Here is a 26,628-nt window from a genome sequence, read left to right on the forward strand (position 1 = left end):
ATGTCTCTGGTACTCAGCATTAATTTTTTAAGTGGATGGGCCTATGGGGCTCAAGTTCTTGGAGTTCTCAAATGGACCATATTATGGTATTAGCAGAATGACTTAATTTTCATCTCTCGAGTGCTTTTTCTGTCTTGTTATCTTGTTTTTCTTTCCTGTTCTCTCTCATAATTAGAAGAAACGTCAATAGATTTCTCATTTAAAAAAAATTAAAAATACTATCAATAATGTATTTATTGCATGAAGAAGGATTTTCCCCTGAACAATGATTTGAAGGATTTTTAGGCTCATGTAAATTAGAGGTAAAGAAGAAGACTGATTTAGGCCATTTTTGTCTGTATCTCTGGTATTTACAATGCAGTACACTTTGCTGTACATTATTACCTGTTTTATTATCTAACAATATACTATTCTTGATTAGGTATGAATATCTTCCCTCAAGAACTCATATTGATGGTTGTATTGTGTGATATACATAGTACTGTTTTCTAAAAGGGTTTCATATGATTGTAAAGGAATGTGTTTTTAGCAAGAATAATAAATGGAATTGCTAATGTAACTGGTACATATCTGCTACAAATGTAATCGGGATGTTCTAACTTTAGTTGTTCTGAACTTAGAAACAAATGTGCACCGTAGAATGCACCAAGACCACCAGCATCCTACAAAATATCAGGGAGTTAATGTGGACTGTTCAAATTCATTTTAATTTTCACTGTTGCATGGGAGTGGACTTAACATGATGGTTCTCTGGCTTCTTAGCAGAGGCTATTTTTTAATATCAGTATTAGGAGCTTTTTTCCCCCTACTAGATTTTATAATTTATCAGTAATCATATTATCTTTTGACTTCATTGATAGTATGTGAATAGAAGGCAGAGTGTCGATTTATCTAATGAAGAGAGGATTAAAGATATTGAATTCAGTTGCTTAACAGAGAACCCACTTCATGTTGCTCAATTGAAACTACATTTGATTTCATTTAATTGCAGATTTTGACTTTTTCATTTGCTTTGCTTGACTTTTTGACAGATGCCACCTCAGTATGGACAGCAAGGTGTGACTGGTTACTGCCAACAGGGCCAACAGCCATATTACAACCAGCAGCCGCAGCCCCCGCACCTCCCGCCCCAGGCGCAGTACCTGCCATCCCAGTCTCAGCAGAGGTACCAACCGCAGCAGGTGAGCGCAGCCTACTGCTGCCCAGCTCTGTTTCCTCCTCCAGGGCTGTGTTCAAAGCAGACTGGGCTCTGAAACATCTTCCTGTCCCATTAACAAAATTGTGTTCTCAGTGGAAAAAAAACATAGTTTTGAGAAAACGCAAAACTATAACCTAATCTCCCTCCCTCCCTCCTAATCTTTCTTCCCTCCGTTTCTCTCTCCCTCCTTTCTGCCTCCTTTCTCCCTCCCTTCCCTCCTGTTTGAGATTGAAGGGTAGCTGCTTGCATTACTGGTTAGTGAAAGCCGAAAGTGTCAGTCATTTCATGTTCTTTGTCATTTGTGTTCTAAATCTTTCAAGAAAGTGCTCTGCCACTTTGTTAAGGCTCATTCAGGAGAATAGTTTTATCGGTCATTTAATCCTGCTAGTTGGCACATACATGGCATTTTTATCCTGACCTTTTTGTTTGTTTGTCTTTTAATGATAAGTGCTACTGCATGAAAACATTGTTTTTATTCCCTTTAAACTGTCTTATAAACAGATAATCACTTCAGTTGCTATGTATTAAAATACTAACAGGATTCATGTACTTTACATATATTAAGCAGTTTCTAATTTAGATTAGCCTCCTTAAATACTCTTTTAAGTTATTGGGCTATACATTTTAGCTTACATGTTTGTAGAAAAAAGAGTACATATGTATTTGGTAAAATGAGTCAGTTTCATTTCGTTCTAGAGACTGTCACTCAGAGGCAGCATGAAAAGGATTGATGAGCAAGGATCTCTTGCTCTGAATGCAGATAAAACTTTCACAGCACTTCTAATCATAAGCATCAACTTAGTATTTCCCTCTTCTTTTTCTTTTGTGGGGTGGGAGTGGTGAAGAGAGGAGGAGCATGTAGCATTCACTGTCTCGTTTTTGAAGGGCTGCTTATATGGCTTGAATAGACCATTGACATTAAGCAAAATGTATAAATATATGGAGCTTAACTGTAATCAATTCAGCTGATTTCTTAAGTATTTTCTTGGATTCGTTGGAGTATATTCCCATGTGACTTTTATTAAAAGAGTTCTAAGAGAGTTTATGACTTTAAACAAAACATGTTAAAACAGCAAGCTGAGATTCAAGATCCTGTATGATCTTGTATTTTATGTATATGTTCTCAAAATTTTGGTAGTATGCCTGGGGTCTATAGAAGTAGGGATGTACATTATTTCAGTGTTATCTGATCTAGTCTTTTATTAAAGTGTGCAAAAATCTTAAAACACTTTAATATCTGTTATTTTTAAGTGAGAGAGACTGGTATCTGGGTTATTAATAGATAACATTATAGGCTTTTTCAAGGGGCCTTCAGATCCTTATTGAACTATCTGTAGACAGAATGTTTTGTCATGCCATCAAAATTTAAGGACTCAATAGAGAGATTACATTACCCATTTTAATTTAGTGTGCTGAAATGAATCTCTGATTGTAAAGCCAATTTGATTAAGGATTCTGAGTGCCTGTCATTTCCTTCAAGACCAAACTCAAAATTTACTTCCTTTATGAAGCATTCACTGATGACTTCCAGCACATGGCAATTAGTTATTTAATATCCTTCACATTTTAATATTTAAAGCATACTACAGGTAGAGTCTTTTTTTAATGAATACTGTTTTAATGTGCTTAGGTTAAGGCCATTTTATGCTTTGATTGATACTACCATTATTTATTAATTTGAATACAATAAAATATCTGGTAAGGAATAGTATATAACTATGACTCTTCAGTGTAAATATGATCATTTTTGTATATTCTGAACAAACCAAGCATTCCTCAAGCTATGTTGGGATTTTTTTCTTGTTTTCATACTACTTACCTATATAGAATGTTTGAATATTTAAAAAGTTTAATTAAACTCATTTTGGGACAAAGAAGTGCAAGTTGGAGACATTTAGGTGGCCTAATCAGAAGGTCTGGTTTAACAGGAACAGCCCTGGTTTTTAGGGAGTTTGATGGCCAGATAGATTTGGAAAGTTTGTCTAAGAAATGAGATCTAGCATTATAGAAATAGTTAGAACTTCCAAAACTAAAATAATCCCCTGAAATCCATCTTAATACAAAATAAAAACTAACAATAGAATATTATCAAAATCAAGCCAAATTTTAATAAGGATTTGTAATACTGAATTCCTATACATTTAAAATCCTAAGAGACTCACCTATATTTAATCAGCCAGTATCTCATAACAATCAGAAGATTCCTTTATGTAGACTTTCATTTTGTTTCTAAACATGGCATACATAATCTACTGATTTTTATATAAAGCAGTCAGTAAATAATACTTTGTGTCTTTTGTTAATGTGATTGATACAAAAGATAATTTTAGGTTTTTATTGTTACCTCACTTTGTGTCTTTAACATTTTTAATATGTTTAATGTTTTGACTAATCCATACATTCATATGTTAAAAAAAATTGAAAAGTACAAGGAAAAGAGATACAGAGAAAAGTCTTTCCCATCTTAGTTCACCCTGCCCATTTCTCCACCCACCCTACGCTTTGCCTGTAACCACTTTATTAGCTTATTGTATGTTTTTCTGGAGATTCTTTATATAAGGAAGCGCACCACCATATTTTAATTTCTACCCTATTTTTACGCAAATGGTGGCCTACTTTAATAGACTATGCACACTCTTCTGTTTTATGTCATTCTCCTCCCCTACCCACTTAAATATATTTTATGGAGATCTTACCAAAGGAGGACATAGCGCGATCTCTCATTCTTTTTTATGGCTTCATTCTATTTTAGGGACATACCATAATATGCTTAACCAGTTCTCTTTGGTGAACATATAGATCATTTCTAGTTATTTGCAGTTTAAACAATGCTGTCAAGATAAGCTTTGTATATGTGTCGTCTTATAAATGGGCAGTAATATCTGCAGGGTAAATTTCTGGAAGCGACACTGCTGGGTCAAAGGGTGTGTGCATTTGTAATTCTGGTAGATATTGCCAGATTGCTCCCCATGGAGATTGTTCAGTTTATTCTCCCACCATCTACGTGTGACAGGACCAGTTTCCTACACATGTGTCAATAGCATGATTTTATAAAGCTTCTAATTTTTGCCAAACTGATAGTACAGCTTTAGTTTATGTTTATCTTATTATGAGTGATGTTGAATGTCGTCTTATGTAGTTAAAATTATTTGTGTTTCCTTTTTTCTGGATTGGACATTTATATCTTTATTTTGAGTGTTTTCTATTCAGTTGTTGGTCTTTCAAAAATTGATTCTAAAAAACTGTATTAGGGATACTGGACCTTTGTCTATGATAGGAGTTACTAACCATCCTTCCATCTTGTTATTTGTCTTTTGAAATTAATTATAATAGGTTTTTGGTTATGCAGAAGGCTTTTGTGTTTTTGTTTTTGTTTTAATTTTTTATATAGTCAGAATGACCAATCTCTTATGATCTCTGGATTTTATTTTTGGTAAGAGTTTAAAAGACCTTCTGTACTCCAAGATTATAAAGGAACTTTCCAATGTTATTTTGTAGTATATTCATTTTTTGATTTCACTTATCGTAATCTATGGAGAGAGGTATGGTCCAACTTAATTGTCTTTATCTTATGTCTTATTTTTTTTTTTGTCTATTGAGATGATCACTTTGTTTTTCTCTTATAATATGTTATTGAGGTAAGTTTTTTTTTTAAGTATTAAACCAAATTTGCATTCTGGAGTAATTCATGGAGTAAGTTCATGATTATCTTTTTTTATACATCACTGGATTCAGTTCACTAACATTTGTTTAGGTTTCTTAAATCGGTGCTCATGAATGAGATGGAACTGTAATTATCCTTGTGAGGTTTTGTAAAATGAATTGGAGACTAGTCCCTTTCTTAATTCACTGGAAGAGTCTAAGTTAAGTTTAAAATTATCTGTTCTTTGAATGTTTGTTAAAAGTGTTTGTAAAGCTGTAAAGGATTTTGTAGCTAGTGATTTTTAGCTTGTATCCTACCCCCTTATTTTTAGCTTTTGGTTTCATATCTTTTGTGAATATAGGTGTATTCAAGTTATCAATTTCTTCTTGAATTAGTTTTACATGTGTATATTCCTGTATATTAGGAATTTATCTATTTCATCTACTTTTCCAACTTTGTTAACATCAAGGTCATAATAATCTTTATTACTTAAATCTCTGTAGCATCCACAGTTCAGTCATTTTAGTTCATAATGTTTTTCTCTTTTTTTATTCTTGATAAAAGCTTTTCCAAAGTAGCTATGGTCTTCGTGTTCTCTATTATATGTTCTTTTTTAGAAATTTACTAAGTTATGCTCTTATTTTGATTACATCTTGCTTTCTACTTTATTGGTGTTTATTTTGCTGCCCCCCCCCCCCCCCCCCCGCCTTGCTTAACTGAATGCTTAGCTTATTTGAACCATTTTTGTCTGGTGAAGCTAAATATAAGACTAAAGACTTGCCTGTCTAGTACAGCTTTGGCTGAATCTCTCAAATTTTAATATGCATTGTTTTGGTTTCTCTTTTTTTTTTTTGAAGTTGGTTTTGCTGAGGCCTCGGTTTACATTCTGTTTGCCCAGAAGGATGGGCTGGTCTTTGCTTTTGCCAGTTGCCTGTGGGTACTAGTCATTTGGGGCCACGTTTTGTGTTTTATTTTGTGAAGTTTTAAATTACAAAAAAATTCTTAATATGCAGATAAAGAGAATGCTGTAATCATTTATATACTCTTACCTGGTTTTAATATTAATAATAATTGGTCATACTTGCTTCTCTGCCTCATTTCCCTCCCCTCTTCAGAGTATTTTAAGTTAAATAACAGATATAACATTTCACTCCAAATAGTTCTATATGTGTTCATAAAAGGTAAGGGCATTTTCTTATATAACCACAGTTCTATCACCACACCTTACTAAATTAAATATAATTTCTTCCATCTGCTAAACTAGCCATGTTCAGATATCCCCAGTTGTCCTCAGAATGCCCATATACTTCATTTGTTTCAAGCAGAATTTAAACAAAGTTTGTACATTAATTTGGTTCTTAGGCCTTTTTATCTAGAACACCCACTTCCCCTGTCCCCTTGTTTGCGCCTTGACATATTGGAAAAACTGGGTCACCTGTCCTGTGGAATGGCTTTGTCTGATTGGTTTCTCTTGATGTGGCTTACTCGTTCATCTATTTCCTGTACCTTGCAAGTTAGGTCCAAAGGCTTGACGATAAACATTTTTCTTTGTGATTGTTGTAAATCATGTCTCTAATATTTTAGGCACTGCTCCTCGTCAAAGGAGGGGTCTATGAGTCCCCATTTGAGTGAAGAGCTTCCAGATGGTTGTAGCCCCCACCTCTACAGTGACCGTCTGCTGTCTGTCTTCCAGATGAGGCTGTGGAGAAATCATGATGGAGAGATAAGCCTTCCCCTTTGTACTCTGTCCAGATGCCTCATCCCTAAGTCAGTGAGCCTAATGCGTGCTGGGGGCTAGGTTTGGGGTGGTTTGTTATTACCAACTCACGTGGTTTGAATGCTTCATAGGTGATGCTGGGAGTTTAATGTTTGGTTGTCTCACAACAGTGAAGTTAAAATTGATTAGAGCGTTCAGGTGGTGGTGGCCTCTGGGACCACTTTAAATGAAATTCTCTTCTTGAGGTTTTGTAAACCACACCGTTAAGTGTTAATTTTGAACAGACACCCTGGTAATGGTTAGCCAGTGTTTGCTGATTCTCAAAGGAGCCGTTTTTAAATTCTTCTTACCTCTGAGTATCAAGCCCAAGACAGGTTATTTCTCTTTTCAGTGGGTTTGCACGCTCTTCAGTGAAAGGTATAGCCTTTCTTGGTCTCTAATTTATTTGAGAAGTGATGTCTCATATCTTATTCCCTTTTGGCAGGCCCTAGACTTCCTGTCCTTTTCCCTGTTCCTTGCATAGTCATCAAACAGAAAGTTAAAATCTGTAGCAAAAGGCAGCTCCTGTTGCTCTCTTGCTTTCCCCGTTCTTGGTTTACTCACAAGTCTGTGATCCATTTAAAAAGGATTAGAAAAGGAATTTTATCCAGTGTTTTAGGTATTTTAATCAATGGACAGAATATCTAATTTGCTGAACTGCTAGAACTGATACTCTTATATTTTCTAGTTATTTGATATTCTTTATACAATTTAAAGCCATATAAACAGGTAATGTTTATAATAGATAATTTAGAACATACAGATAATATCTTCTCATTTTATAATGAAACTTTTCAAATACCTCCTTTATTCTTTTAAAATAAAATTCACAGATAATATAAGCTACCTATTGACAAAACTTCTATTAAGTCAGAGTAAGGCACTAACTATATATGGAAAAATGAAAGGAAAGTAGTATATAATAAAATATTGTATATTTAATTAAGCAAATGCTTGGGCATGACTGCATCAGAAGACTTGTGAAGTAGTTGCTTAGTGTATATGTGGGATCACTGTGAACTTGACAGCCACAGAATGAGACTGATACAGGAGTGTTGTGTTAGCAACTCAAATGTCTCCAGCAGGGCTGTCAGTGGTGAGGTCATATTTTAAAATGGTGAGCAGCTCTTGGTCAAGACTAAGCAAAGTAAAATCTTCCCTCAGTATACATGGTAGTTTTATTCCTGGAAAATTCAGTATATAATAAAATGATTTTAAGAACACTCTGTTCTTATATGTAAAATGGAGTTGGATTCTAGACTCAGATAAAGAATTTGCTTTTTTGTGTTGCTTTGTTTTCAAATAAACATGAATGTTGGGACTTTAGAAAGTAGTGTGGGAGGTGGGACAATCGTCTGTTGGATCAGTCTCTCTTATGTAGCAGGATAATCTAACATTCCTACCGTACATGCACTGTTTTGTTACATTTCTTTATCCTCGTGACAACTCACTGCCCCCTTGAAATCTTGTCAAGCATATAAGTTATGTTTCATCAATTTTTCTGATGTAAAATTCTTATGTAATGTGAGTTATCTCATACAAAATTTCTTACATATACAAAATTTCTTACATATACAAAATTTTAAACATCAAGCCCTACATGTCATGGAAAGAAGGGAGGAGATCACAGAAGTTCCCTTATAATAAAATATTGTGTTTTTCCAAAGTAAGTGCTCAGGCCTGTCTGCACTGGAAGTTGTGAAGAGTCAGAGTGTACACCTGTGTGTGACTCCTGTGGCCTCCACAGGCACTCATGAGGCTGACGTGGGTGTGTTGCATGAATACCTTGAAACCTTAAGTAGCCTTGTAATCCACAGGATTAATCACCGAACAACAGTAATTGTATAAAATGAAAATATAAGAAGAACATTTTAAGTAACATGTTCACGGAGTTGTAAAAAAGAAAAGATCAGTTACCCAGAAGTGTGCAAATGTCTTAAATTTGTAAATAAAATACAAATACATAGTAAAAACCAATAAGAATATTATTAAACTATTAAAAGTTTCTTTTCTTTTGTGTTATTTGTATCTACTTTCTTGTATCTAAATTATCTATAATAAATACATAATGTATATATTTAAATATTGTATAAAGAATTCCACATTAATTATAAAATGTAAGGAATAACCAGTTCCAGCACTATAGCATATTAGATACTCTGTCTTTATTGATCAAAATATGTAAAACGTTTCTTCAAATGCATGATGAAACGTGCAATCAGGCGACCCTCTTTTTTTTTTACTGTTTCTCACACGCTTCATGTCCTTTTCCTCCGTGTCCAGCTAAAGTTCCTAGTGCATCATTATAGTCACTCTTTTGCGTGTACTCTTAAATACTCTCCACGCCTGTCTTATAAACCTGCTTATGCAACCCTGATAGAATTCAACTCACCACCTTCTCCGGATGAGGGGGGAGGGGACGTGGGAGGGAGGACCCTGCTCTTCCTGTAAAGTCATGACCACTGACTTCAGAATCCTTGCCTGTCTCTCTGCATCTCCCTAAGACTATTGCATATTTCCCCCCGTCTGCAACCCCAAAGGCTTACTCCCCACTGCTCACTCTCAGCTGGTGGTGCTGCTTCCTGTTTCATGAGGAGACGGACACAACCATACAAGCAGCCAGGAGGGCAGGCCATGCCAGCCAGCCTGTGTGGGCACGTGTCCTCTGCCTTCGCTTGGAGCCGCACTGGGTTGGCGCCCCATGTTTCTCTGTGAGGCCGGTCCGTTCCCCTGCTACCCTCCAGTTCCTGCTCTTCCCGTGTCCCTTCTCTTCCCACGCCATCCGTTTGCCTCTCCGTCACTCCCGTTGGCATTCACACTTGCCCGTTTCCCTCACCCCAAAAGATGAAACAGAAACGCTTTCTCTTGACCGAAACCACAAGCCTGCTTCTCTCTTCCCTGCACTCCACGTTCACTGTTGTGCCTTGAATGTGCTTTTATTCCGGCCGCTCTACTGAAGCAGCTCTTTTCGTGCTGTTTCTTTTTCTTTTTCAATTGACAGATAAAATTGTATGTATTTACCATGTACAACGTGATGCTTTGAAGTGTGTATACATTGTGGAATGACTAAATCTAGCTAACATATGCATTACCTCACATGGCTTTATATATACTCTCTCAGCATTTTTCAAGAATACAGTATGTTGTTAACTACAGTCATGATGTTGTTTAATAGATCTCTTGAACTTATTCTTTTTGTCTAACTGGAATTCTGTATCCTTTGATCAACAGCTCCCCGACACGCCCTGCTCCCAACCACCCCAGCCCCTGGTAACTGGCATTCCACTCTCTACTTCTATGAGATCAAGCTTTTTAGATTCCATATGTGAGTGAGGTCATGTGGTATGACACAGCTCTTTTCAACGCCACCAGTGCTCGCCTGTCATTCAGTCTAGTGGGCAGTTGACATGTCTTCCGTATTTCACCTGTCGGGAGCATTTGATACTGTCGATGGTGTCTTCCTCCCTGTGGCACCTTTCTTTCTTGGTTCCCGGACTCCACTCTCTCCTGGTTCTCTTCCTACCTTGCTGGCTACTCCTGCTTCTCCCTTGCTGGTTTTTCTCTATGTCCCTGACCTCCAAATGTTGGCTTGTGGTCAGGGTTCAGCACTGGAGCCTCTTCTCTTTTGTCTCTACACACTTTACCTGTGTGATCTTATTCAATTTCATGGCTTTAAATACCTAGAGGCTTATGACTTTCAAATGTATTTCTGCAATTTTGACCTCTCATCTCCCGTCTTTATCTCCTTATACCTAGCTCCTGCTCAACATCACTGACTCCGATGTCTAACAGGCTCTGAAACTCAGTGTATCCAAAGCCAAACTCTTGACTTTTGGTCCTTCTTTCACCCACCTGCTCTGTTTTTCTCCTTCTGAATAAATGGTAATCCTTCCTTCCTGACACTTTGGTCAGAAAGTTTGAAATCTTCCTTGAATCTTTTTCTTCTAAACCTATTCCACCTCCAAAATCTATTCAGAATCTGCCCCTTTCTTTCTAGTTCCATAGCTTCCACCTTGGGCCAAGGCTTCCTGACCTCTTACTGGAGCTGTCATCAGGCAGTTCTTCCCTGACCCCCTGTAGACCAATCACAACCCCTTTCTCCCTGTGCTCTTTTCCACTTTGCTCTGCTTCAGCGTTCGCCACAGGACTGATTACTGTGTGACATATTATGTACTTCCTTGACTTTTATTGTCTGTGGCTCCCCCTATTAGAAAATAAGCTTTATGAGAGGAAGGACTTTGTCTTTGGCTGTATCCCCAGGGCCTAGGTCAATGACTGGCACAAAGTAGAAACATAGTATATAAACATGTTGAATATTGTTGTTGATTTAATCATTCAAAACATCTTTTTTGTTTGCTGACACATAGTAAGCACACCTCACAGTGCTGAAGAAAATAAACATTTACTGCTAGGTGTGTGGATTTTGTAATTCATTTGGTACTGCAGACAGTGCTTTGTTGAGCCCTTTGATAGGTGGCTCCTCTGTGCAGTGTGTGTGCGTGTATCTATGTGTATACATGTGTGTATGTGAGCAAGCAGGCTTTCTCCTCCAGTAAACTCCCCAAATGAAATTGCTGGGAAAAGAACAGGCACGCTTTAGAGACTTGGTGTGTTTTATCATTTCTTCTTCAGAAGGTTTTAATAAATTATACCGTCTACCAGCTCTTTCATATACATTTTTATATATATCTTCCAATGGTTGTTATTTTGTTAGTGTTTTATTTTTAGTGAGGTTTCTGTATAGTTGTTTTCTGAGCCCCAACAATGTGAAAGAGCTCTCACAGAATTTTGAATTAGATCTGCCTGAAGTGTTACTGTGGTCCTAGATCTCCTAGGTCATGGAAATCGGATGAAGTACAGTTAGGAAGGAATATACAGTTGGACATTTGTAATTTTTGATTTACTGTTGACATAGAGGTGCCATAAATATCAGAATTTCTTATTGTTTGCTTTTTGATTACCATGTGTTTCTCTTCTCTGCTGCTCATTTTAGGGGGCAGAATAGAACTCCAATGTAAGAATAGGCCCAGCTTATTCTCCCCTTGTAGACAAAGAGAACAGCTACTGCCACAGTGAAGTGCACTGTCCATTCACCAAACATCTTATTTGCTCAACACTCCGACATTTCCTTCTTTTAAAAAGTGTCTATTTTTAAGGCCCTAAAAAAAGAATAGCTATTTGAAGAAGTGGCTTCCCTTTTAAAGTGTTTTTGCATCCTAGCTTACTTCCTCAAATTGCATTAGCCCAGATTTCATGTTTTTGTGTAGTAAGGAAAACCTCCTTTAATGCCATCCGGAGATTTTATTTTTAAATTAATTTTTAAAATGTTTCTGCTTGCTTTCCATTTCATTTTTGGGTCATGACAATGCACATGCAGGTTTGTTTCCTGGTTCCCAGTCCCCTCTGAGCAAACTCTCATTAGCTTCTTCTTTCCTTGTACCTTTAGACTCATAATGTTGTTTTTTTGTTTTTTTTTTTGTTTTTTTTTTTGTTTTTTTTTTACCTCTAATTCCTGTTCTGGTTCAGACTCACTCTCCTGAGACTCTGGAAAAGCGACCTCGTTTCCTGTGTGGCACACATTTCTCCAGGAACCTTCCACCCACTGCCTCCTAACAGATGCCACTTGTCAAGGACAGTGTTCCAAGAATCAAGTAACCTGAAGGGAGTTGCCTGGCTGGAGACCACACTGTCTGTCAATACCCTTTCCTGTGACAATGGTCTTCTCCTGACTCAGCTCTACTTCTAGGACTGGGACAGTTGGCAGACTTGCACGACCTTTTCTATTTTCATGACTTTAAATGACACCATTGCTTTCATAGCCAGAAAAAATCTTTCTTTCCTTTGAGAAGAGTTGTAGGAAGAAATTGCATTTAAGTAAGTCACAGTTTATTTAGAGAGGTTATATCAACATGGATCAAATGAAAAAAATTTAAACTTTGCTTTTAAAGGTACAGTTTTTCTTCAAGCTAGTAGAATTGTGTGAGATTCTTGACAGAAATATTGGGTATTGTGAATGTGTACTTCTGAAGATGTAACTTTATCTTTTTGCTTTTATTATTGTTTTTTTAACCTCAGTCCATTGGAAAAATTGCAGAAGACACAACTGTTAGTAAAAGCAAAACAAAAACCATTTCATGAACTCCTTTGTGCGCGGGAGTGTTTCATACACTGGGATTCGGTGATTAGTCTGATTTTTCCTCTGACCTGAAGGGGCTCCCAGTTAAATAGGAAGGCAGACAGTATAGTGGGAAAGGTGTATTTTCATACCGTAACTCTAGTGCCATGGGGCATAGGGAGAGGATGTTGGTAAAATTGTCTCAGAAGAGGTCGTGAAGAATGAGTAAGAGTTTGCTCTTTGAGAATAGAGGTAACGCCTATCCCTGAATGATACTGAACTGGCAATTGATGACTTATATTGCTTTTTCCTCAGTGATTAGCAATGAAATAAAAGATTATTCGATATTTTTTTAAAACAGAAAATAGTTTAGTCACATGCCAATATAAGGATTTTTTTTGGTTAATGATGGACCACATATATGATGGCGGTCCATAAAATTATAATGGAGCTAAAAAATTTCTGTCATCTAGTGACACTGTAACTGGCATACATAGCAGATTACTCACGTAGGAGCAATAGGTTGTACCATATAGCCTAGGTGTGCAGCAGGCTGTACCGTCCAGGTTTGTGTAAGTGCACTGTACGGTGGTCACATGACAGCAAAATTGCCTAATGAGGCATTTCTCAGAAATATCCTCGTTGTTAAGTGACGCATGACTGTGCTAGCTCAGCAGCGCTCTTCTGACAGTTGATCATTTGATAGTTGGACCATGTGGAAGTCTGAGTCTACTTATATATGAATAGGTAGACACAGGTATTTAAGTAATATTTTCTAAAATATTTTCTTAAGACATCTTCATGGTCAGTATTTTTCAAAAGGAGATGCAGTGAACTGAAAATACTTGGCAAATGGGCATTCATTTTGAAAAGAAGGAAATAACATTGGGAAATGATGGTAAATATTTTAGAATTATTTAACATAAAGCATTCATCATAATCAACATGATAAATAAAATCTTTTAAAGGAGTTTAATTTAGAAAAAAATACTTTTTTAAAAGCTAAAAATGCAGGGCTGGCCCTGTGGCTCACTTGGGAGAGTGCAGTGCTGGTAGCTCTGAGGCCGTGGGTTCGGATCCTATATAGGGATGGCTGGTGCGCTCACTGGCTGAGCATGGTGCAGACCACACCATGCCAAGGGTTGCAATCCCCTTACCTGTTAAAAAAAAAAAAAACAAAAAACTAAAAATGCAGTGAAATGTATTTCTTAATTAAAACTTGTAATAACATGCCACTCAAGTTACTGAAGGAGCTCAGAAGTCACTAACAAAGTGGCTGTGATCTGTTGTGGTGTAAACATTTCTTTATTTTTGTTGTTAAATTTTAACTTGAATCTGTGTTTCCTATTTCTATGACAGAAGGTTAATTTCTAAGCTACTCCTGCACCTTTTGGGGAAAATTAAACTTAGAAGGCCTATGTTAAGTTTCTGAAGTGCTCATTTCATTTTTCTAAATAAGATTTTGCTATAAGAGCAAAGGAAAGGACATTTAGGACATTTATGGTTTTTTAACATTAATAGCTTAGCTTTTAGATATTAACGCAGAAGTCTACTAATTACCTTGATAATAACTATTGGAATGAGGTGGATAGATATTATTCTTTGTTTTAAGGAAACTGCAGTGTCCCCCTCTATCCTCGGGGGTCACCTTCCAAGACCCTCAGTGGATGCTTGAAAATGCAGACAGTACCAATTCCTACAAATGAGGGTACTTCAAAAAGTTCTTGGAAAAATCGAATTAAAAGATACAAATCTTTCCATGAACTTTTTTGAAGTACCCGCGTATACTTTTTTTTCCTATACATACATACCCGCGATAAGGTTTAGTTTATAAATTAGGCACAGTAAGAGATTAACAACAATAACAACAAAATAGAACAGTTATAACAATATACTGTAATAAAAGTTATGTGAATATGCTCTCTGTGTCAAAATATTTTCTGACCACTGTTGACTGCAGGTAGCTGAAACTGGAAAGTGAAACCATAGGTAAGGGGGTACTACTGTACTAGTGAGGCCTGGGGTTGTGTTTGAATTTTGAATTTCCTCCTTTCTTCTTGCTTACGTTATTTGCAGTCGTCTTAGGCCTTGAACCATTGGTAGTGGAAATTTCCTTTTAAGTTTAAAGAGCTTGTGAGCATCCGAAGGGTAAACTTTTAAGTTACTTTAGGCTGAGCAAGAACCTCTCCTAGGCTGATTTCTGATTGTCAACTTGGGTGACCACCTGACTGCTTCTCAGGCTCCTGAGACTCATGTTGGAGCCAGTTCTGCGAGTACAGAGGTGGGGTTATAGGTGGTGGGAGCCATCAGCCTGCAAGGCTAGCTCCAGGCAGAGTGACTGATGGCCAGGAGGGTGGCACTGAGACAGTGGCGACTGGCTTCTTTCTCTCGACTCCTTTTTTCTCCCTTGGGGCATACACCAGTATAGTGAAAGCTCAGCACTAATTTTTAACGTAGATGTAATTTGATGCCCTAACAGTTTCAATTTATATAGAATGGTCAATTGTGTGTGTATTTGTGTGTGTGTGTTGGTTTTTGTTATTCCTGAAAGCTTCTTAAATAAGAAAATAGAGGGGAAAAAAATTAAGAAAAACAACATTTTGAGAATGTTAGAATGTCATTTACTGTGAGTTTTTTTTCTTAATTGCTGTAGAAATTAGGGGGATTCTATAGTTGGTTGCAACTATGTCTGCCTGGGCCTTTGCACTTAATAGCAGTGGAGAAAAAGCGAGAGAAAAATCTTCGGATTTTGTACACATCTCTTCCAGTATTAACGCATTTTAGGCTTTTAATGGAAACTTTAAATAGTTATTTTTAGTGCTTTAGAGCATAGTATAACTGGGAATCTAATTGCATTAGATTATAATCTGATAATGCTATTGATTTTTATGTTTGAAACACTTATAATTTTTTTTTCTTTCTAGTGCTAAAATCAAAGGGAAACAAAACCAGGAAGTGAGAAATTATATAGTAACAACAATATCTTCTGCACTTAATTTATTTTAGAAAGGTGAAGGAAGGCTCCTCCTGACGAGAGCAACCTAGAAGCACAAACAGGCTGGGGCGTGTGGGTAGCCTCGTCCTGGTGAGGAGCATCTCAGACGCCACTGGGCATCAGCTTCGCCGGGCAGCAGGCCTGTTTAGAAATGTGCGAAGATCACATTAGCTGGTCATGACTACCATGGAGACAGAAAAGGAAAATTGTGCATCATTTAAGACACATTTCATGAAAGGCTAAAGAAAAACTTCAAACACACGAAGAGCCGGGTTTACTCTAAAGATCAGTTAAGCTCCACATGCTCGCCTGTGTTTCTGACATAACTATAATAGATGGTGAGCTTTAGAAGTATTTTCCCTTCCTTCCTCCGCTCCCCCCACACCTCCACCCTCCATCTCCCCATCTCCATCAGTATCTCTACTAACAGAGAAGGGTTCAGGGAATTGAACCAGATGTCCTGACACGTGGTGGACTTGTGCCTTGTTTCCTAGATCCTAGTCCTAGTTCACCAGACTCAGCAGCTGGAGGAGGAAGCCTTTCCTTTCTAAACCAGGACCCTGTGTAGAACGGGCACTGTCCCCTGAGTGCTGTTCCTCCTGGCGCCCCTTCTGCTCCCTCAGTCCTGACAGTTTGTCTCTTCTCTTGTACCCGCCCCCTGCCTCCATTGTCTTAAGGGTTGAAGTTGAGAAGAGAATGGGGCATGCAATTAACAGTTTCATTGAGGCTTATGTTTATTCACACAATTCTCTCTTTTTTTTCTTGATATTTATATTCTAACACAAGGGAGATTGGGGAATTATTCTTTCCTTGGATTCTTTTTTGCTACTTTCAGCTACTTTCATTTGTCTTTTAAAATGCTCATTTCTATATATTAAAGTAAGAAAAATGGAATAAAATGTAACACATATGCATTAGAGTTCTTCTTTTATTTGATTTAAAAAATTTTTAGAGTAACAAGCTCTATGTATATTGTATCCCAGAGGAAGATTGTCTGCAGATGTTTAAAACATGTTACTTTTAGAATGTGCTAGTGTGGGAAATGACCACCTTTTTTTCTGGAAGGGAAAGAACAGAATCAGCCCCATTTTGCTGACTGATTTTTCACAAAGTGCTTTTGGAATGAGGAATGGGTTTGTGTTTCTTTGCATTAGCCTGAGGAGGGGCCATTGGGTAAATGTAGAGCCGTGTTTTCCTAAAACAACGAAAGGAGGGGAGATTATGTGCATCAGAATACCTGGGGTGTTTGCTCAAGTAAGTTCTTCTACCCCAATACTGTTCTCTGTGGGAACCTGGGAACCTGTATTTAACTCTACAGGTAATTGGGATGCATATCAAAGTTTGAGAGCCTCTGGTCTGCAGAAATACTAACCCATGCTTTCCATTCTTTTCACCTAGCATGGCTCGTACATATTATCTCATTTATTACTGATAACCCTAGGAGGTCACACTGCAGGTAAAGCCTTGAATGTGGCAGAGCTTGGGTTTGATTCCAACTCTATTTTAACTTAAAGAGTTCACTGTCTCCTTTATTACTATTTACAGTAGAGATGCATTTTGCTCCAGAGATAGGCTGATATTTAAGCTATAAGGCCATTGGTAAGGGCTTTTGTTAGTCCATGTTTTTCAAATTTTCTTGGGCATTAGAGTCACTTTGAAGGATTTTTAGAACACAGCTTGGTGAACCCTACCACCAGAGTTTCTGATTATGTAGTTTGGGGGATGGCCTGATAATTTTCATTTCTAATAAGTTCCCAGGTGATGCTAATGTTGCTGTTGCTGATTCAGGGACCCTTCTTGGAGACCTATTATGTATACTGCCTCTGTTCTTTGAAATTGTTTGGTAAATGTCCTGCCTTCGAGCTTGGGAAGCATGCAGAGCCATTCCTTTTTTCCTGGGACCCCAAGGAGTCCACAAGGAAACTGTTAATGTCCTGCTCAGCAGAAGGACTCCAGGACCCCTGATCCCACTGTTTTACCAGTTGACAAATGTTTGGAGTATCGTTCTTGCTTCAGAACAGTGGTTCTCATGTTTGCTTTCTTTATAGAAAAGCAGTAGGAGATTAATGTCAGAATGAATATATAGCTAACTGTCCTTGGAAAGTTTGAGGTGTTTAATATAAAATGGCTAAAGAAATAAATTTTGCTTTAACTTACTTTAATTTTGATGTAATCGATGATAGCCCTCAAATTTCTGGAGTTGTCGTTTTTCTTTTTTTTCCTGAATAGAAATTTGACTATTTCAAGGCACAGTTTTTCCTATAATTATAACAACATTTAGTGGGAATATTATATATGTTTAAAAACCATAAGGGAATCTAAAAAATTCATATTTTCTTCTGTTTCTTAGAGAAGTGATGTTTTTGGCCTGTCTTCTTCCATAGAGTATTAGAAAAGATGATAGTAATTGGATGTTAAGTTCATCTTAGTGTATTTTTTTCTTGTAGTCTGTACTCCTAAAGTGAAAATTACAGCAGAGATAGAGAATTAATTTCTTAGATAAAATGATTTATTTTAACATGTTTTAAAAAGTTTTAAAGTAATATATGCTCTTGATTGAAAGCGTTATTGGTGCAATGCAAAACAATAGCAGAATCTTCTATAGCTGGCTATCTTTTATTGTCTTTTGTATATTTCTTCTGTTACTCTTTTTCCTAACTTTCTTTTTTTCCTTCGGTTCTTTTAGCTCTCACTTACTTCATAGGCATTTCACGGAGAAATCAGACGACTTTTCAAAGTGACTCTCTGTATGGTTTTAGGGATGAGTTGGCAAGGCAAGCTTGAGGCAGGATCTTCCTGGCACTTTTCTTCACTGTCTTTGCAAAAACAAACTCTGTGGCTGTTTCTGCAGTGCATGGGTTTCATAAATTCTGTTTGGGCAGGTTGTTATCACGCCACTCACACCCCTCATGCTATTCCTCTAATTAAAGCATGTGGATGATAACGCAGGTGTCCTGTGCAGATAACTCTTTAGACTAGAGTTACTTAGGCAGCCTGAACTTTTGTTGCATACTGTATTTAATTTGGACACCAACAGTGTATTTGGAAATTTTTTAGTCAGTATATTTAGAAATTCTTTAATAATTTCATTTTTATTTCAGTTATTCAAAAAAGATTATAATGTTGAATGCAGTTATTTATGGCTAATCTGGCTTTAAAAATCTCTGTGAAATTATGATGTTCTCAGTTTTGGTGAATCCCATTGTTGATATTATCTCTGCTAGTTCTTACCCTCTAACCTTTTTGGAGTCTTTAGGAATCTGAGCTATAGTTCCTTCTCCCAGAAAAATACATGCATCACACAAAGTTTGCTATACTTTCAGGGGAGTTTTCAAAGCCCTTTCACTCCAGGTCAGGGATTCAGACTGTAAATGTGAGTTATGGTCCCCCGGCAGGTATGAAGAGCTGGTGGTTGCTTTCCCAGTTTATGAAGGCCTTGCTTGGACCACCAGGTCTGTGGCTCATTTGCCTGGAGTGGTCTACTTCTTGGTCCAGAGAGGAAGGGGTTCGGATTTTGCATTAAGAATCAGCCCTCAGAGAGTGTGAGGTGCCAGTGCCACCATTACTTCATTTCAGAGCTGCTGATAACCTTTTCAAGCTGCTGCTGTAACCACAATAAGACAAATAAGGATAAAGGGTGAGTAGACTCTTGTCTACCTGTTTTATAAACACAAAAGTCTGGTAAATTAACCCTTGTTAACAATACAGCTGAATTTCTTACTATAGGTAATAAATAGGTAATGGCATCATATCGGAAACCTCATGTGGTAATCTCTCAATTATTATCATTTAATGAAAATACTGTACTTAACAGACAATCCTCAAAATTTATAAGCAAATCTGGGGAGTTTGTTACAAGTTCAGATTCCTGGACCCCAACCTCAGATTGGGATCTGTCAGGTGCAGTTCAGAAATTAGTGGGAAAATTGTTAAATGCACAGACTCTGGGGCAAGTTACTAAACCTCTGTGCCTCGGTTTCTTCATCAATGAAATAGCACTTATTTCATGGGGTCAGTGTGAAGATCAGAAGGGTTTATTGAATGAGTAGAGCGCTTGGAAGAGTGCCTGGCGAATAGTAAATGCTGTATAGTCGTTCGCTGCTGCTGTCATCACCATCACAGCCACTGGATAAAGTCCTAGTAGTTGAATTAACATTTTGATTCTAATTCTTAAATGTGTTTTTAAATAAATAACAATAGCTGACATTTATTGAGCACTTAAATTGTGCCAGGCACAGTGCTAATTGATCAAAGGCAGTATATCATAATCATTGATACATCTTTAGGAAGTAGGCTCCTATCTTAGGAGGCAGGTCCCTATAAAGTAGCCCCCCTTTTCCCCAGGGGATACAGACCCCAGGTGGATGCCTGAAACTGCTGGTAGTACCGAACTGTGTACATACTACACACAGATTTCTTTTTCCTTCACAATTTCTCAGATAGAAGATTGGTTCTTTCTGTATGTCTTAGCAACCTCAGCATACAGTTTTTTCTCCGTCATTATATTGGGAACGTTCACCTTTTCCCTTAAAGGAAGCACTTCATGCTTCTCTTTGGTATATCCGAATTGCCAGCGTCACTCATCCTGAACTTTGGGGTTATTAGGAGGTATAATAAGGGTTAAATGAACACAGGCACTGCAGTACTTAAGAGCTGGTCTGATAACTGAGTTGGCTACTAAGTGACTAGTGGGCAGGAACAACTAGGTGTGGACACGCTGGACAAAAGGGACGAGTCACAGCTCTGGTGGGACAGAGCGGGATGGAGTGGGACAGCACAAGATTCCATCACACTACTTAGAACAGTATGCAATTTAAAACTTAGGAATTCATTATTTCTGGAATCTTCCACGTAATATTTTGGACTGAGGTTGACCACAGGTAACTGAAACCGAGATAAGGGGGAACTACTGTATCATGGCTTTATGAATGAGGAAAGGAATTCTTTAGGTAATAATTTATGGAGCTGAGATTCTTGGATGCTGTATGGATTTTAAAAATTATTATTATGTACACTACTTTTTCCCTACAAAAGCACAGATAGCTGAACATTTACTGTAGGTCATTTGGCTTTGTGAGATTATGAAAATAAATTTATTATTAAAAATCTTAATTAGTTTAGCCTTTAGCTCTTGAGTATCGTCATGTTTCTTTTTTGGTATTTTAGGAAATGTGATTTTAAGCGACCTTGTGTCTTCCCTTCTCACTCTGGGCCCACTGTTAGTTTAGGAATAAGTTCTTATGAAAACCTGAAAGAAAACAAATTAAAAAGCTTTTCTTCAGTCTTGAATGTTGAAGTAGCAGCCTCCAGGATGCTAATTTGTGTAGCTTGGGGGATACAGCTGCTCTTGCTGTTGCTCTGCTTTTCATTCTCCAGTGCCTTTTGGGTTCGTCTTACTGCAGGTTTAGGGGTTGCTGGAGCCTCATGTATACTCGTAAGTCCTGTGCCATAGCCACACTCTTGTTGATGGCAGGCGGTTTGTGGTGAGGAATCTGTTGTCAATATTATTGAGACTCATCAGTGAGAAAGTTTCATGAAGTAGTGTGTTTGTTTAAGCCTATTCTTTTTTCTTCTAGAATGGATTTTTTAAAATCCATAAATAATTATTCCTTTGAATTGATAGAAAATAACATTCTGAATATCTAGATTTTATATTCATCAGTGTATAGAACTGTATTAGAGGGAATATGGCTTTAAGCTTTGAATTGGCCAGTGGAATTAGTAGCAGTAAAAAACCATTCGAGCTTTGGTCATGTGATTTTTATCTAAGCTAAAAGACTTTTAGAGCAGGGGTAAGGGAAGTTGCAGGGGAAAGTACTGATATGGACTTGGAAGAATTAAAGCAATTTACCATTATTCAAAACAGATAATGAACAGTACTAATCACGGTATATACAAAAGAGTTGTTCAACCCCTGTTCTTTGAGCACCATGTGCATATGATGCACAGCATGAGGAGTAAAAGAGTGTGTAAGTGCACACTTGGTGGCACAGGATAACTCAATGTGGCTTGTACAGTAGGAAACTTTAAATGGTTGGGCTAAGATGACGGGCAGTGTCAGAGTCAGGCTGGGAGGGCATCCTGAGCCAGGATCAAGAGATGAGATTGAATAAGGATTACTGAGTCAACAAGAAGAGCAGGCTTCCTTTGGGAATCTAGGGGAAAATGAAATCGATAAGGTTGATTTGGTTAAGATCATGGAGGGATTTGTGTTTTGTTTTTTATTTTATTCAAAACAGTTAAGCGTTAGGATTGAACAGTGCAACAAACACGTTAAAAAACAGGTACATTAAGAAAGTGAAAGATTAAAAGATCTACATGTAATGTGTTTTCACAGGATAGTGGGTTGCAGGCAGGAAGTGGTAGTTATTCAGATGAAATACCCCCAACCCTGGTATTATTTTGACGTTAATCCCAGACATTGTATCATTTAATTAGTTAATATTTCAGTTTGTACCTCTAAAAAGTTAAAGACTTGCACTTGGGAGAGTGCGGCGCTGGGAGCGCAGCGACGCTCCGCCGCGGGTTCGGATCCTATATAGGAATGGCCGGTGCACTCACTGGCTGAGTGCCCATCACGAAAAAGACAAAGACAAAAACAAAACAAAACAAAAAACAACTTTAAAAAAGAAATGTAATGCAGTTTATCACATTTAAAATATAATTTATTCAAATCAATTATCCAGTGTTCAAATTTCTAATAGTCTCATAAATGGAGTATTTTTGTTTAATTTACATTGTAGGGTGGTTTGAATCAGGATCCAAATAAAGTTCAGTCTTAAAACTGGTTATCTTTTAATCTTTTCATTTCTAGAGTTTTCCATCATCTCCTTCTGTCCTTCTCTTCCTATCTCCTTTGTTTTTTTCTATTGCCATTTACTTTTTGAAGAAACTGGGTCATTTGTCTAGTAGAGATTCCCACAGCCTGGGATTTACTTATTGGTTCACTGTGGCTTAACATGTTCTTTGGTCCTTTTTATTTCCTATAAATTGGTAGTTTAATCTACAGGCTTTATGCTCATTGTCTCTTTTTTTGGCAGAATATTTCATTGCTCGTGTATTCTTTGGGAAGCCTAGGTATTGATGTCCCCCCCCCCCCTTTTTCTTTTCTTTTCTTTTAATTTAATTTTATTTTATTTTGTCGATATACAATGTGGTTGATTATTGTGGCCCATTACCAAAACCTCCCCCGCCCCAACAATGTCCTTTCTGTTCACTTGTCATATCAACTTCAAGGAATTGTAATTGTTATGTCTTCTCTCTCCCCTGCCCTGGTTTTTTTCTTTCTTTCTTTCTTTCTTTATTTTTAGCTCCCACCAATAAGTGAGAACATGTTGTATTTCTCTTCTGTGCCTGACTTGTTTCACTTAACATAATTTTCTCTAGGTCCATCCATGTCGTTGCAAATGGCAGTATTTCATTCTTTTTTATAGCTGAGTACTATTCCATCGTGTAAATATACTACATTTTCCATATCCACTCATTCGATGATGGACATTTGGGCTGATTTCAGCTCTTGGCTATTGTAAAGAGTGCTGCGATGAACATTGGGGAACAGGTATATCTTCGACTTGATGATTTCCATTCCTCTGGGTATATTCCCAGCGGTGGGATAGCTGGGTCATATGGTAGATCTATCTGCAATTGTTTGAGGAACCTCCATACCATTTTCCATAGAGGCTGCACCATTTTGCAGTCCTACCAACAATGTATGAGAGTTCCTTTTCCTCCGCAACCTCACCAGCATTTATCGTTCAGAGTCTTTTGGATATTAGCCATCCTAACAGGGGTTTTGATTTGCATTTCCCAAATGCTGAGTGACGTTGAGCATTTTTTCATATGTCTGTTGGCCATTTGTATATCTTCCTTAGAGAAATGCCTACTTATCTCTTTTGTCCATCTTTTAATTGGGTTGCTTGTTTTTTTCTTGTAAAGTTGTTTGAGTTCCTTGTATAGTCTGGATATTAATCCTTTGTCAGATGTATATTTTGCAAATATTTTCTCCCACTCTGTTGGTTGTCTTTTAACTCTGTTAATTGTGTTTCTTTTGCTGTGCAGAAGTTCTTTAGTTTGATATAATCCCATTTGTTTATTTTTCCTTCCGTGGCCCGTGCTTTTGGGGTCATATTCATGAAGCATTTCTATTCTCCAATAGTGAACATGCAGAAAGAGAAATCAAGAAAGCTTGCCCATTTATAATAGCCACCAAAAAAATAAAATATTTAGGAATTGAGTTAACCAAGGAGGTGAAAAATCTCTATAATGAGAACTACAAACCACTGCTGAGAGAAATTAGAGAGGATACAAGAAGATGGAAAGATATCCCATGCTCTTGGATTGGAAGAATCAACATTGTGAAAATGTCCATACTACCCAAAGTGATATACAAATTCAATGCAATCCCCATCAAAACTCCAGTGACATCTCAGAAATGGAAAGAACTATCCAGACATTTATATGGAATAGTAAAAGATCATGCATAGCCAAAGCAATGCTGAGCAAAAAAAAAATAAAGCTGAAGGCATAACACTACCTGACTTTAAACTATACTACAAAGCTATAATAACCAAAACATTATGGTACTGGCATAAAAACAGACACACTGATCAATGGAATAGAATAGAGAATCCAGAAATCAACCCACACACCTACAGCCATCTGATCTTTGACAAAGGCACCAAGCCTATACACTGGGGAAGAGACTGCCTCTTCAGCAAATGGTGCTGGGAAAACTGGATATCAATATATGCAGGAGAATGAAACTAAACCTATACCTTTCACCATACACTAAAGTCAACTCAAAATGAATTAAAGAATTAAATATACACCCTGAAACAATAAAGCTTCTTAAAGAAAACATAGGAGAAACACTTCAGGAAGTAGGATTGATTTCCCCCTTTTTCAATGGCACTATTGATGCTCTCCGTAGTTTTTTTCTTCCCTCTTAATTTCCAGTATGTTTTTACTGTACTCTTTTGCTGTCATCGTTTTGCCTTAAAACTGCCAGTAACAAACAGCAAAATGTGTTTTGTAGCACATTGCTACCAGGCAGTATAGCTGTTAACATGATCAGTATTTTTGGACATGAGCCCAAGTTTTGTTCAGTTTTATGTGTTTGTCCTCATACATTTAATTTTGTATTGCTGTGTCTTATTCTAATTGTGAGCTCTTAGGAGTTGTTTGGTCAGCCATTCACCTGGCTCTTTATTGAGTACCTCAGTTTAGGAGATACACATGAGAAGTCAAAGTACAACATCATAAGTTCCTTAAGAGGAGTCCATCTAAAGTTGGTTTGAGGTAGTTTTGGAGGGTGGTGGATATAGTTTCTAGCAGGATATTGAGGACAGCCAGATACTTTGCAGAGACAGGAGAAGGAAGGGCATCTAGTTGTGAGTGAGCCTGAGAGAGCTGCAGGTGCAGAGCATGGAGGAGCAGCCAAGCAAGTGAAGCTGTGCACTCCCACGGGGCCCTGGACGGCAGAGGTGAAGCTGGAGAGGCAGCTGGAAGGTGTTGAAGATCTCTTCTGTGTTCAGCCATGGACTTTGGGCTTCATTCTGTAGGTGCCAAGAAGACATTTTCCAAGCATTTGTATTGGAGGACGTCGGCACTAGCGTCACAGTAGGCAGGAAGCTGCAGGTGCTGGCAGTCAGGTCAGGAGGGGGGGATGGACTGGACACTGATGTGCCGGATGTGTATAGATCACGGAAGAGATAACAAGATGTGTGGGGTGGCTCTGAGAAGTTCCGTTTGCATGATGAGGCCTTTGGCAAGGTGGGGACCTGAAGGAGAAGGAGCAGGTTTGTGGGGAATGGGTAGGAGAGTCATTTCTTGACATAATGAGTGCAGGGGACTCTCCCAAAGGTTACTTATGCAGTTAAGAGATGTGGGACTTGAAGTAGAGATCTGGGGAGTTAGGTAAGGGGTCAACATGGAAGCCTTGGGGAAAAAGATCTGAGGCTTTAAAACATACTCTGAGACAGGATGGGCCTCTGCATCTCGCTTCCCATCAGCCTGTGGGTTTTTCATTTGATGATAGTGATGAGTGTAGTAGGAAGACTGGCCTTGCGTTCAAATTTGTAGAAGGGAATTTTTAATTTTAACATTTCTCATTTATTCATGGTACTGGAATTGAGTGTTTTGGAAGTGTCTCACATATGAAATGCTTACAATTATAATTTTTTAGGCAAGTTAAGTGAAGTAGTAGGAGTAGAGAAAGGATTATAATTTTTACAAAGGGAATTTAGGAGAACATATGGATGTCTAGGATAGTACCTTTAAAAAGATCAAAATTATATTAAATCCCTTCTTAAGTAATAGTGCTTGAAGCTTCCAATTGTCTCTAATGTACAGTTATTGCAGAAATGAGGATTTATCCATCACTTTGAGATACTCTAACGTAGTGGTTATGTACTAGCTGAGTAAGTTATTTAAGTTTCTTTTCCTAGTAAATAATAGGAATATCTCATAAGGTTGTTGTTAGGATGAACTGTACCTGAGAGAATAGCTGAAGAGTGAGATCTTGCAAATGTCTTTGTTAATAATATTTCCATTATGGCTTTCCTGAGATGGCAGGGGAAGTAGGCGAGTGTGCTGTTCTTTAGGTGCATATTTTATAGATTTTTATTGCTTTCCTTTTGGTAAGTATGTTTTAAATTTATTCATCTACAAACAAAAAATGAAGGGGAGATCAACAACGCTGAATTTCTTCAGCTCACGGGCGATTTCATGGGACATGGCAGCTCTCTGGTCACAGGCATTTTCTCTGTGGAGGGGATCCTATCCTTTTCCCCTCCAACCAAAACTCCTTACATGCCAGGCCGACTTCTATTTTCCCTTTAGTAGCTGGAATTGATGATAGGAGTTTCCAAAGCAGTGAGAGAAAAGGAGCAAGAAGTTATTCTGACCTAGAGAACACAGGATT

General features: G+C 37.6%; 1 protein-coding gene across 4 annotated transcripts in view; it reads left to right on the top strand.

Annotated features, from left to right (window-relative positions):
• The window catches only part of ARID1B (AT-rich interaction domain 1B), a 405,100-nt gene that overhangs the window by 117,472 nt on the left and 261,000 nt on the right, over positions 1 to 26,628 (top strand). For all 4 annotated transcript variants that reach the window (XM_063096175.1, XM_063096176.1, XM_063096177.1 and 1 more), the window contains exon 3: positions 1,032 to 1,181. In XM_063096175.1, the coding sequence (XP_062952245.1) occupies positions 1,032 to 1,181 (150 nt within the window). The remainder of the gene's footprint in view (positions 1 to 1,031; positions 1,182 to 26,628) is intronic.

This window comes from Cynocephalus volans, chromosome 5 (assembly GCF_027409185.1).
Source record: "Cynocephalus volans isolate mCynVol1 chromosome 5, mCynVol1.pri, whole genome shotgun sequence".
Taxonomy (NCBI): domain Eukaryota; kingdom Metazoa; phylum Chordata; class Mammalia; order Dermoptera; family Cynocephalidae; genus Cynocephalus; species Cynocephalus volans.